Source organism: Dryobates pubescens, chromosome 7, assembly GCF_014839835.1.
Source record: "Dryobates pubescens isolate bDryPub1 chromosome 7, bDryPub1.pri, whole genome shotgun sequence".
Classification (NCBI taxonomy): Eukaryota; Metazoa; Chordata; class Aves; order Piciformes; family Picidae; genus Dryobates; species Dryobates pubescens.
The window spans coordinates 15,911,980-15,926,172 of NC_071618.1; the positions used below are offsets into that span (position 1 = coordinate 15,911,980).

A 14,193-nucleotide genomic window follows, 5' to 3' on the forward strand; every position below is an offset into this window, starting at 1 on the left:
GAATCTTCTGCACTCTTTCAAAATTCACATACCTAAAGCTAGATTTTGATGTGAAGTAAAAAAAAATAAAATAGGAAAACCTGAAGGGTTTAAGGAACTCTAGAACATAAGCAAGCCTTTTACTTGCCTCTCAATTTACAAAATGATTGCTGCCTTGTTTCTTTTACAAGCCCTCAGATATGGCTGCAAATGCCTATTTGCCACACAGACACCTGAAGCTTTCCGTATGCTCTCAAAGGAAAAAAAGATCCTAGAACACAGTAGACCAAAATCCTTACAGTTCGTGTTTCTTAAGGACCTTATGCAATCTGCCCACTACCGGCCTTGCCTTGAGCAAAGAGTTGGACTGGACTACCTCCAAGGTCCCTTCCAATCTACATCACACTATGAACGAGAACTTCAGTGCTTTTGTGAAAAGCAGTATCTTTTGCCAGCCACCAATGGCTGTCCTTAAGTGAAGAGGTGTTTCTGAATTACCCTGGAACATCTAAGAGCATAAAACATTGGGCTACACTTCTTTCTGGTTGCAGTGTTAATCTCTGTGAATCCAGTGCTAGAAAATATTTTATTAGGTTCTTTTATACTTCTTGTAAGATTTAATAAAGCATTCTCTTTCTCATCACCTCACATGTCGTAACTTACTTAATTCTGCAAAATCCCCTTTATTTCAATCCTCTTCACCAAAACTGTGGTATCTGAGATTCATGTCAATAGACAATGCTCTCAGAGGAGATCTCCAGTTCACATCAGTGCATAATGTAATACAGCTTATTTCCAGTAGCTTCCATCAATCTAAGACAATGCACAGTGGTTCCTGCCAATAATCAGAAAGGGAAGGTGTTCCCCTAGCTTACAGTCACTCTGATCCAGTATCAGCTGCTCTGCCCAAATGTGCTTCCTGTAAAAGACCAGAAAGAGTGCTCTCTAACCAAGTACTACGAGGAATTATCCAACTTGTCTATACAAAGATGGATGCTTTACAAGAAAGGATAAACCCAAGAACTTAGATGGGGGCAGGATGACAAGAATAAAACTGAGAATCCGCACCAGGTAATGAAACAATGAAGAAATGTGAAAAGTCATTTAAGAGCAAAAGAGGTCTCCCTTTATTCACAAAGAACCAGACTCTGAGTACCAAGCAACATCTTCAGTTTCCTCCTACAACCTCTGCTAAGGAACATGGAAAACAAGGAGGTGACTGGCGGTCGCCAATCAGACTTCACCAAGGCAAATTGTGTCTGACAAATTTGGTGGCCACCTATGATGAGGCAACGGTGTTGATGGGCAAGGGAAGAGCAACTGATGTCATCCACCTGGACTTGTGCAAAGCGTTCGTCACTGTCCCCCATGACATCCTGGCCTCTACATTGGAAAGACATGGGTTTGATGGGTGAACCACTCATTTCATAAGGAATTGGCTTGATGATTGCACTCAAAGAGTTATAGTCAACGGTTCACTGTCTAAGTGGAAACAAGTTACAAGTGGTAATCCCCAGGAGTCAGTACTGGGACCAATGCTGCTTAACATCTTTGTTGGCAACATAGATAGTGGGCTCAATTGCACCCTCAACAAGTTCGCCAATGACACCCAGCTGTGTGGTGTGTGACATACTGGAGGGAAGGGATGTCATCCAGAGGGACCCTGACAGTCTTGAGTGGTGAGCCAGTGCCAACCTCATGAAGTTCAACAAGGCCAAGTGCAAGGTCCTGCAGCTGGGTCAAAGCAATCCCAAGCACAAATACTGACTGGGCGGAGGACGGACAGAGAGCACTCCTGAGGAGGATGACTTGGGAGTGCTGGTCAATGAGAAGCTCAACATAAGCTGGTGATGTGCAACTGCAGGCCAGAAATACAACTGCATCCTCAGCTGCATCAAAAAAAGCATGGCCAGCAGGTTGAGGGAGGTGATTTGTCCTATTTACTCCTCTCTGGTGAGACCCCACATGGAGTACTCTATCCAGATCTGGAAACCCCAACACGAGAAGGACATGGAACTGTCTGAGTGGGACAGAAGAGGGCTACAGAATCTTTAAGGTCCCTTTCAACCCAAACCATTCATGATTCTATGATCTACACATAAACACTGTCCACAATCTACTAAATGGAGACTCTTACAAATAAATTCAGCAGGGACTGTATGAAGATATGTCATGAGAACATGACTAGAATTTTAAAAGGAAGGCAAACTGAATTAAGAAAACAAAGGACCCCAGGTTCAATCAGATAACAATGTGAGAAGGCAACAGTGAAAGAAATGAGGAGGAAAAAAACCGCCTGCTGCTGTGTGAATATTTGCATCTGCCAACAGGCCATCAGAAAGCAAATTGGCACTAAGTCATAACTCACCATTTGCTATTTATATTCTGGCAGCGTTATGTTTGTGCAATTTCTATCACTCAAAGCTTCCTTTTTGGGAATGGGGGATAAGAAAAGAAGATATTGTAATCTGCTTCTGCTATTGCTATTTGTATTTCCCCAGTTATCTGGTACTTGATGCGTGCCTCATACACCACTTTTCATTTGAGAATTCACATCTTTATCCAAGAGTGATTTTAAGACACCAGTCTTATTCAAATAAGTACAAAGGCTTTGGCAGACATTTTGAGCCATGCGTTTTATGTGATTTATGCATTGGCATGCAAAAGGCAGCATTTAGTTGTGCATGTGTATTGTAATAACAGCTTGTCAAGGCAGCTCCTTGGAGCAGTGGAAGCAAGTTTATAGGTAAGCACCCTATTATGAAGTCTTTCTGAAAGCTTTTAAACATGGGAACTGGTGGAGCCTTTTCAGATGTACCAAGATTACACAAATGCTTCCATTACTTTACCCTGATTGTGGTATTTTTCTAGCTTTCTTTATGCTGGTCAAATTTCACTTTAAAAGCACAAATTATCTTAGGTAAAACTTGAATAAATCATGCCATTTGCAGAGCTTGGGTATAGGTAAGAATTGGACTATGCCACTGCAGAAACCATCCTTAGTTCTGCAGTGCAAGCGATGAGCACTTTTCTCCCCTATACAGCACAACACGTGATTTGTGCTGTACCTGATACTGCACTAAGGTAGGAGAAAACAGTTGGTTGAAAGCCATGGAGTAAACCTTCATCTTTCTGCACTGTTATCCCCTTTTGTTTGGAGAATATCAATAGCAAGGGATGGAACTGGCAGTTAGAAAGAGGCTGTGGTGAGGCAGAGAGGATAAGGTGGCATATTGTAGTGCCAAGCAAGAAAGAGACACCAATGAGAAAATGAAGGAAATGACCAAAATATGAACCAATACAAAGTCTCATTCTTAAGCATTTTAAGGGTTGGAGGGTTTCCTAAAGTTTTTTTCTCTCTTCCACCTCTGTAGCTGTGTACTTCCAGAGCAGTTTCACCCAAGTCTGAACAACTTGGCTACTGGTCCAGTTAATCTCATTCCTCCTCTCTATTGCACCCATATCAGCATCTATCAAATTTTGTAGCGAGATCGTGGTTGTAGCTAAACTGGTGAAAACCATTTTTACTATGAAGGGTTGGCCCCACGAGCTGCCACACCTCAGAGTTAGAGAAGCATCCCAGCCAGTGCAGTAGGGCAAGTGGGACTGCCAGTACCGCTAAGTGCTCCACTGGCTGAGCAACCAAGGCATCCTGCAGAAGCAGGGGAAGAGAGGGCTTGTGGCAACCTTAAGGTTTAAGGAAACAAAAAGCACAGGTTATGACCCCTGACCAACATACAGACAAATCCCAGTGCAAAAAGAAAAAATTAGTATCCCAAGCTAAAGGGCAAAGCAAGGTTGGATGCAGAGCAAAGAAGCCACAGCAGACAAATAAATATAGAGAAAGGCATTTGACAAATTGTGTTAGCACCAGACAAAAATTCTTAACACACAACCATGTTCAGCTGAAAATGAACTGAAAGGGAAATGAATGGACAACTTACAACAATTTGCTATTCTTTTACCCAGTACTGCTTAAGTCCTTGTTTACACAGATAGTTCTTCAGTCTGTTTAAAATAATGGAAGAAAGCAGGGGGTAATGGAAGAATACAGGGGGGTATTCCACAATAAAGATCCTTCATCTTTCAAATAGGTGAGAGCACAAGTTACAGGAAGATAGGCTTTTACTAGCCATTACTAAAATGCACAGTGCTCTGAATGGCTTTTCCTTATGCTGTGTGATATAATCATGTACTAGTAGTGCTTTACATATGAGCCCAGGTTTTCTGATCCTTTGCTCAGTGCAAGACTATAATTCAGGTGTACTCTGGAAAGGCTGGAATCTAACATCAGATTGCACTCTTAGCAAAGCATCACATTTTTGCTGCATTTCTTTAGCTATATACAACGCACATTTAATTGAGGAGAAGGAGGAGGAAGGCAGCTATTTTCTCCCAGAAGCTTACACTGATCATTATTATGTCCCTCCAGAGCATATGGCCAGAAGCAAAGACAACTGGTTTTCCTACAGAGCTTAAGGAAAGTAACTTAAGCTTGACCACCTAGTGCTGACAAAGTATAGGCTTAAGTAAATCACGGCATACATGTGGACCCTAGCAGCACAGCACCAATACACTGTTCCTCCACAGTGCACTTTATTTAGCAACTTCTGTTGCAATTAGGACAAAGAAAAGCAGCACCAAGACAGGTATAATTCACTCACCCCAGCACATCTGAGCTAGACAGCACTGACATCCAGTTGTGGGGTGCAGGAAAGACTCACATATCACTTTGACATGTTTGGGAACAAGTTTGGTGCCTAAATGATAAATGAAGTCTAAGCTATTGCCCTATGCTTCCCTTATAGGGATATACAAGCACCTCCACAGAGCAATTAATCTCCTCCTAGAATACATGTTCAAGACAGGCATGATGAACAGCCTGTTGAAGGCACCATGTTTTCACCCTGTGAAGGGAATGATTATCTGAGGCTTTGACATCTAGTTTTATAATCCTTAAAAGTGGAAGGCGTGAATCCATCTCAAGGAAGGACGCAAGCAGACAACAAGCAGTTAATTTCCCCTCCTTCCTCAGACCAGAGGCAGAACATCTCTTCTACTGCCCACAAAAGAAGAAAACAATCTCAGTGGAATCAGCCACCACTCCTGCCACTAACTGGCTACCCTCCCACTGCTCCTTGGACAGCTGTCACCTCCAAATATCATAACCAAGAGGAACACCTTGTACCTGAGGAGGCAGCCCACAGAGTGGCAATCTAGCCTCATCAGTACTGCGCAAGCCAACTTACAGGTACAGCCATGGTTACCAAAATTAACAGCATGGTTCCACTGACCCCTTCAGTCAGGGCAGCAGTGCTCAGAAATGCTCATGCGCTGTCTCTTCATTCACAGCTGCCCTTCCCTGTCCCAGCTTACACACTGGTACATGACTTGGTGAGCCAGCTGAACAGAGAGGTGTGAAAAGGCATTATTTGAGAAGCCTTTGTTGATTACAGGTTAGGCTAATTCATTCATGAAAATTACATTCATTTCCCAGTTATCTTCAAATACATCAATCCAGTCTGAAAATGGACTGAGTCTGTTGCCACTTAAAATTATATCCCCACTTACACTGCTCATTCTAGGGAGTATCATAACAAAGAAATCAGCAGCCTAAACAGCCTGCTGCCTCAAGTTACAGATATTTGCTTGTGGATTCTTCTCCCAGTTTGAAAAGCATGTAAATTACTAACACAAGTCACTAAAATTCCTTGTCTTCCAACAAGGGCATTCTAATAATTTCTCAGCAAAAACCACAATTTACTGGGTAACCACTAATAAACTGCTGCAAAAAATACTACTTATGTGTTTCAGAAATATAGGGGAAGAAGTGCTTTCCTTCTTGTAATTTCAGAAGATCCAGCAGGGTTGGTGTGACAATTTTAAATGGTGTGAATATTTAAATGCTGGATATTCATTGGAAATAGCCTGACAGTGATGGCCAAATAATGTCAGGCATGAAGAAGAAAAGAAAGTCTCGGACTGATGAATAACTGACATTTGACATGCTGTTCACTTCCAAGCTGGAAAAAAAGTGCAATTCATATTGCACTGAAGTTGAAGCTGGCTAAGCAAGCATAAAACACTGTTTCATGTTTCTGTACTGCCTTACTGTCTAATGCTCTTTTTATAAGATTGTTTTGTTCACTGGTTATAATTGCATAGTGAAGAGAAGGGTAAATACCTAGAACAATGCAATTACCATAACCCACAAATCTTAGACAATATAATTTAAACATTTCTAAAACCTTGGCTGAAATTTCAAATTTAATAGAGTAACACTATGCTTATACAAATTTGTAACAAAGCTCATATGATCTTCATTAAGTACTGAGATTTTTCTAATATTAAACTTTTTTTCTGACATACTACACTGGCCTCAAGTTGGTGGGGAGTACACTTCAGAGACGGCAATTTCCCCACAAAGGGAATATGAACCATCATTATATGGCTGCACAAACAAACAAAAAAAGCAGCCAAACAAAAACACACACACCTCACCCCCCACATCCCCCAAAAATATCTACCCAGAATGTTAGCCCTAAGAAACAGAGTCCCAGCAGGATTATGAACTAATTCTCTTCAAATTTTGGACTTCAGGCACAGAAATTCCCTGCCAAGGTACCACATCCAAACACCAGTGAAAGTTGTAGACCAAGACCATTTAGCCTTCATTATCTTTCTTCTCAGATAACCTAAAGATGAGGATGCCTTTCTCTTCTGAGAGAAAAGCAAATTGAAATGAAATGTTTACCACCAATATTTACTAGGGATTATACCCTTGCCCTGCTTTCTATTAAGAGACTCCTGCTGCTTAAGAAACCCGGTGTTAATCCTTCAAAGCAGATGACATTTTCCAACTCTGCATATTTCTCAAGGCTTGAACACATTCAGAGGGAAAGTTTACATAAGACACAAAACAGATGTTTAATAAACTTGAGTAATCTGACAGGCAAGTACGTTTTGGTCTTTCCAAAGCAGCCACAAAAAGGAAGCAACTATTTTCTTCCAGACACAATAAAGAGGACCTTGGTTTGATTTTAATTAAAGAGACCAGATCAGAACCAAAAGATGAACTCTTACCTCCTATGATATGCTTTGATCTCACCTTTGATGCTAATGAGAAAGAAACAGCTGACTTTCTACTTAGCATCAGCAGTATCATTCCAGTCACATCAATATCATTCATCCAAAGAATAGGATTTTACCAGGGACAAGCATCAGCTCAGTCAAGGTTAAACCTGGTCTGAGTCGCAATTACCCCAGTAGTCTAACACAAAAACCAGTCATGTCTTCAGCTTTACTAACAGGAACAATACTGACTCATTCTGCTTTGGAGTAGTTTAAAAGCCAATTACTTCTGGCACTGAAACAACTATAAAAGTAAATATAAGATAAATAACACAGACACTAAACATTAAAAGGTTTTCTTCCCCAGAATGATCTGCAGATGGTTGCATCACCTATTTTTACTGTTCCTTAAAAACCGTATTTCTTCTTTATCTGGTTTGAATCTACAGGGGAGACTGTATTAAAACAAACATAAGAAAATTCATTAAGTTTTACTATGATTTATGGAATGAATCCAACTAAGTTCAGATGAGACAGGTAGAAATAGACACAGAGCAAAATCAAGTGGAACTGTACACCACACTCTCCTGTAACATGCACAGCTTCTCTTTGATGGTGTTGGCTTTTGCAAGCCTTACAGTAGAAGTGTCATCCCTTCAAAATGCCTAAGGTCTACCTATATGACTATCATTATGTATATGAGGGTGAGAAAAAAAATGTTCTTCCTTCACATTAGTAATTTTAGCTAAAGCTGCTGTCCTCTTGACTATCAAAAAGAGATTATATTGCATCATTCTAACATTCAGCCAAACAATAGCTGAAACAGACCACAAATTTTGGACCTCTGCAATCCTGAGTTTGCATATCTAACTAATTTCTCAGTACATACAGCCAAACTGGAAATTAGAAACAAAAAGCAGGACACAAAAATCCACTCCACACTTGCATGCAACTCCTTCATAAAGCCAACACTGTGATCAACAGCTGCAAGTGAACTTTCAATTCACAGCCTGATTTTCAGGCACTAATCACCTACAACTGTGGCTGAAGTCAACTCTTGTCCAAGAGTTCACAACAGACTCAAATTAAAGGTACAGAAATTCAGTCATAAAAACCTTAAAAGGGGGAAAGTTATTCGACATAATCTATCTTTTCTCTGCAGAATAAACAAAAATGTTCTTGACAAGATAATTAATGAATTCTATACTTTCTTTGTATTTCCTGCCTTTAACACAAGAAGTGAAAGCAATATATCTTTTATTGAAAGCAGCAGTGACTACATTTCCTCCAGCCACCCTCAAGCATCTGTATTTGCTTGAAAGGAGTCATGCAACCAGCTAAATGGACGCATGCAAAAGATCCAGGATCATCTATTCAAACTTTCATTGGCTTTCTGAAATATAGGAATGTTTGTCAATTCTGGAATGAAATATTTTTTGTTAACAGCAAACAGCACATAAGAATCTTGTGTAGCTGTCCTTTTACAATACTGCATTTGCAAAGATTGATGAAAAGGCCTTCACTGTGGCTTCTGCTTTTTAAGTCTCCCATACAAACCCTCTCCATGGAGCTGTTCTGGGGAAAAAAAATAATTTGCATGCTCATATGAAGCCACGTAATCTCTCTTTAGGGTGTTTTTTTTGTGGGGGTGGGGGATTTCCTTTTGGCTTGTGAGAAACTAACACCAGCTGAACACAGTACGATTATATAGCGTCAAAACACTAACACCAAAAGAATCCATTACCCTTTAGAAGGGAAAATGACACCAGAGTTACTTCACTCTTAAAGAGCCCACAGAGCAGCAACACTGGAGGGGGAATGGAAATAGTTCATTTTATTTTTTTCTCCTGTTTTGCCATATAAAGAACAGATAAAGAAATCAGAAGGATTTTGCTTTAATTTAAAAAAAAAAAAAAAGAAGTCATCTGCATATGGTGTGAGAAAGGGGATTGCCTAAACACAAGGGTACTGAAACTTGTCTCCTGGAAGATAGTTTTAAAACAAAACCAAACCCAACAAACATTCATTAAAAAACAAAGCCAACAACAGAAATGAACAAACTACACAAAACAAAGAAAAACCATACACAAAACCCCACAACACACACACACAAATCAAAAAACACAACCCCAAGACAAAACAAAACCCAAGTAAAACACCACTCTGGTAAGATCTTTTCCCAGTTTTAGCTAGCAAGGTGGTGGCAGGGAACCTAAGAGAAAACAAACTGTAGGAGTAGCAAGGAAAAGAAGAAGGAGAACTAGACAGATGGACAGTCCCAAGTACTTCCCCCCAATTCATAAAGAAGTAGTAGTAGTATCTGCTTCTATTTTTCACACAGACTTCATGAGCAAATAAACTGGATGGAACTAAACTTAACACCCTCCTACACAACACATTACAAACAGCAACAGAACCACTCAAAGGTTTGGCCCATTTGCTAATGAAGAAAAATAAAATTTCTAAAACTGTAGGAAACACAAAACCCTCTCAGTTTATACATGTGTCATGTCTGGAAGGTCATTTTCACAATCATGGCAGCTTAATTTTTGGAAAGACTAGTTCAGACCTTCAAACATGCAAAAAGCCTTTAATTCTCCACTGAAAAGCAAGCCCAAGATGTGCTTAGGTATGTACGCTTAACATCCTCTGCCCACAGCCACATTTGCTCCTAAAATATTTTGTTGAAACGGTGTCACTTACTTTCTCTATGTATACTGCACCAATCTGGCTAAAACCAGCAAGCTTCTTTATAAATAGGAACATGAGTTTTCCAACACGAACAAACATCTCAACTTAAATGCATTGAATGTTTTCCAGTTTGGGGAGATAGGACTAAAAAACTGATGCCTTTTAATGCAAACTGAAAACTATGGCTATTGCTCCATTGGACTATGCATACCTTGAAGAGAAATGGCTTTAGGAATCTGCTCTAAAGACTTCATAATCAAAGCATCCCGCAAACTTCATCACAAAATTTGACTTCAAAACCGGCTGGCCTTTCCTTGAGTAGAGGCAGTTATGAAACAAAATCCTCAGAGAAGAATAATACTGAAGTGATATGAGCAGAATTATTTTGACATCCAGGTCTTCCAGGTGTTGCTGAAGTTTAAAAACCAAAAAAGTAATCTTATCTTCTAAGACTGAAGAAGTTTCCTCAAACTCCCAGAAGCAAAGCTGAAATTAAATGGGTGCACTACAGCCACATGTTACTAAATAATGTAATGAAAGGGATCTAATCTCAAAATGGTTCCTACCAAGTGTCTATTAAATAGAATTATGAACTCTTACAATTTGAACATCATTTCCAAAGCATGATGAAGTAGCACCTGGAGGGGTAGAGAGGTGGGGGAAATTCTCTCTGGGATAATAGGGGTATTTGTACCATATAAGATAAGCAGCACGTTTTTCATTAGCATTTGCTAAGTTAATCTAGATCTAAGCTTTTGAACAGTGATAACTACCTAAAGAGCACTAATTTTAGTCTGTTTGCCATATTGTATAGACATTCTGAAGGGCACAAAAGCATAACAAGCTGCTACATACATGAGCACTTCACTTGATACTTCAGCTCACTCAAATTGCTTGTCCAGAGAACTTACTTTTTACCACAACAAAATCTGAGACTGAACACAAACAGCATCAGAGGGCAGACCAAAAAGCATGTGCAGGTAACACACACAAAAACTTATAACTTTATAAACACCTTCAATTTTTTTAATTTTTTTTTTTTTAAGAGGATGTTCCTGAATAGAATTCCTTCACCTTTAATACAGACATAATATTATTTCAGGGACCATAAAGGCTTTCACAGAGCACTATATGCTCAAGGTCTGTGTATCTTGATGGTAATCCTCCTTTTCACAGAAGGGGAAGCTGACCCAATGATGGTGTGGAAGTTACCATAGTTACATAAAGTGCAAGTAACAAAGGATGAAATTTAAACTTCAGTTTCCAGTTTCCTATTCACTGAACCCTGAGCACTTCAAGAAATACATATTCCAGTACACTTTCGTAACAGCAACATTGTTCAACAACCTTACACGTTAATTACCTAAGTATGGCATGCAAAATCATCAGTGGCTACTAACAGCTAGATAGTCTAAAACAGAATCAGTCTTTGTATCAAAGCTAATCCAAACAAATTCTTCTGATCACACACACAAGCAAACACAAACTTAGATTCATTCCATCAGGGTATAAAAAACACTTCAGATGACATTGCTTTGATTCCTTCCTTGCACTCAAGCTGCACGAGAGCACTTGCTGCCTGCATGTGGTACAAATCAGTGAAAACTTTGATATGTTTTTATCCTAAGGACTTGCCAGAGGAAAAGTAAAAAATCTGTGCAGATCTATGGTTTACTGGGTCAAGAGCAAAACAGAACCACGGTAATGTATTAACTGTTCATAAAGAAGAGGAAACCACTGATGTAATATTTGAAGAGAAAAAAAAACCACCACAACAAAACCACAACACAAATAATCAAACGAACCACCAAACACCAACGACTTTCACCTCTTCTGAAGCTGTTCAAAGAGAATAACAACTGTAATTTACAGTTCACTTCACTCTTTAATGTTATTCTATTGCACCATCACCTATTTGATGCTGATATAACAGCCATTTTCTCTGCAACATGAATTCATTAGCAAAAAAATCACAGCTGACATAAAAAAGAGAAGTGGTTTGAAAATATTTGTAGAAATGCCTGAAAAATCTTTAGTCACCCAAACCCCCATGTCCTTACCGGAACATCAAAAGTTTCTTGTGTGTCATCCAGCATTTGAATTTTGATGGAAATGAGTTTTCCTGGAGGTGTCGGAGGTGGTTTCTGTCCATGCTCCAAGGTACTGATCCCAGCATTTTCCTGAGCTCCTAACCGGGATCCTGCTGTTGGTCTCTGCTCTGTTTCACCCATGTTTAGGGAAACACGTTTCTTATATCTGATAAAAGAATAAGGACAAAGAGGGCCATGTCACTAACAAATAAAGAGGTTTTCATATAAGCATTATGGTACCTGCAGCTGCATACCTGTATACCTGCAGCTCATAAACTGTACAACCATTAACACACAGTAATAACCATTATGATTGTTTTGATTTTTTTTATTGCCTCATATGAAGACAAGAAAACCAGGCAAACGTCACGCTTTTCAAAGACTGCTATAGTACCGCGTAATGGGAAGAAAGGGCAAGACTACTACCTTGGAAATGGAGCATGACAGAATCCAGATTTCAATGAATTATGCTAATTTTTATGTATTTATGAATGAGGCTGTTATCAGCCACAACCAGGGCTCCCAGAGGAGGGAGGAAAGTGAGGAGAGCAGATAAGACAACTCACTACTAGCTGACCATTATTTCCTCCTGGCTATATCAACAATTTTTTCCCTTCAGTCCCTGCAGTCTTCTTTGGCCAGCTTCTTTGCAGCTGCCACCTTGCTTAAGGGTCTGCGAAGCTGGAAATTTAAAGGTGTATAAGATGACCTCAATTACAAAGCCTAAATATTCTGTTTCCTTTTGGGACCAGAACTGCTGTAGAACCAGGAGCCCAGCCTGATCCTACTGCTGAAACACAGATTGTGAGGACATGCCACTGAAAAGGCTAGAAAAAGCCAGAGCAGTAACCCTGGTTGGGAAAAGCCTGGGAAATCTCACTTCCCACAGAGCTCTGTAAGCAGAAGTGGAAGAGCAACGAATGCACCTTCCTCATTCTATGAGGAGAAAGCTACACCTGCATGGGCTCACCTGCATATGGATATCTGCTTTGTATCCATGGAAAGCAACCTCTGAAACTGGCTTGCTAATTTTGTTTCCATGCAGCTTTTGCACATTACACAGCACATTCCTGATAAATAATTATCATAGACTGGTTTGGGTTGGAAAGGACCTCCAAAGGTCATCTAGTTCAACCCCAGCTGTAGTAAGCAGGGACATCCTCAACTAGATCAGGTTGCTCTGTCAAGCCTCACCTTGAATCTCTCCCAGGATGTGGCCTCAACTACCTCCCCGGGCAACCTGTTCCAGTGCTCCACCACCCTCATAGTAAAGAGCTTGTTCCTAACATTCATTCTTCTCTAGTTTGAAGCCATTGCCCCTCATCCTATCACTACAGACCTTTGTAAACAGTCGCTCTCCACCTTTCTTGTAGGCCCCCCTCAGGTACTACTATGTTGCTACCAGGTTGCTATCAGGTCCTAAAAAGGGAGTAGAGCTACGACAGCAATTCAGTGTGATTTTTCATTTAACTGGCACATCTTTGAACCTTCTATTTTAATTCAAGGACCATTAGTTTTGCTTTTCCATGTTATACATCATGCTAGAATTGTATTTCACTTACTCCCCCTTGCTTTTTTGACAGTCTAGTTGGGTTTCTGATGAAATCTGCTGCTACTGTCTATTTTTCTTTCTTGGTAATTGCATTTTCATTCTGCACGACTTTTATATGCTGATCGATGACTATTAAAAAACCACATTCAGAACAGAAAGAATGGGAATGGAACTTTTTGGCTGAGCAGAGGCACAAGAAGATGACTGCTAATCATTGCCTAGCTTTTACTCTGAGGTTACAATTATTGAGAAGCCTGTGGGAAAAATAGGAAGCACAAGACAGTCTATAGAATACTGAATGCATCACCAGTTCTACACTGTACTATAAAGAACAGTGCCAAGTAATAAGACACTAATACCCTCCATAAAGACAGAATAAAAACAGTCCTGTCTTTGGCAAGTTATACTATTTACTAATACATCACTCCTCCATGTCCTGACTAATCTGTTCCCACAAGTAGCTTGAAGAAAAAAATAATTATTTAAAGCAGCACTTTGATTAAAAGAAGTGTTACCTGAGAAGGAACAGGATACAAATTAGTGATGACACACTTCCACATGCAGCGTAACAGGTATAAGCTAAAGAGAACAAAAAAACCACAGGCAAATTTCTGCAGTCAATCAATCAATCAGCACTATCCTACTCATCAGGTTTGAAGAGATGCTAGTGAAACCTACCCAAGTGCATGGCAGAAACTACCAGAGAGGCAAATTTTTCCTCAACTGGCATTGTAATCTAAAAATGAAAAACAAATCAAATTTATTTCATTCTTTAAAATACTTTTTTAAATTATTTTTTTTTTAATGAGA

At 39.7% G+C, this 14,193-nt stretch overlaps 1 protein-coding gene across 7 annotated transcripts in view; it reads right to left on the reverse strand.

Annotated features, from left to right (window-relative positions):
* Window positions 1-14,193, reverse strand: part of FARP1 (FERM, ARH/RhoGEF and pleckstrin domain protein 1) — a 229,720-nt gene that overhangs the window by 175,071 nt on the left and 40,456 nt on the right. For all 7 annotated transcript variants that reach the window (XM_054162933.1, XM_054162932.1, XM_054162930.1 and 4 more), the window contains exon 2: window positions 11,802-11,997. In XM_054162933.1, coding sequence (XP_054018908.1) covers window positions 11,802-11,972 — 171 coding nt within the window. In that variant the 5' untranslated portion in view covers window positions 11,973-11,997. The remainder of the gene's footprint in view (window positions 1-11,801; window positions 11,998-14,193) is intronic.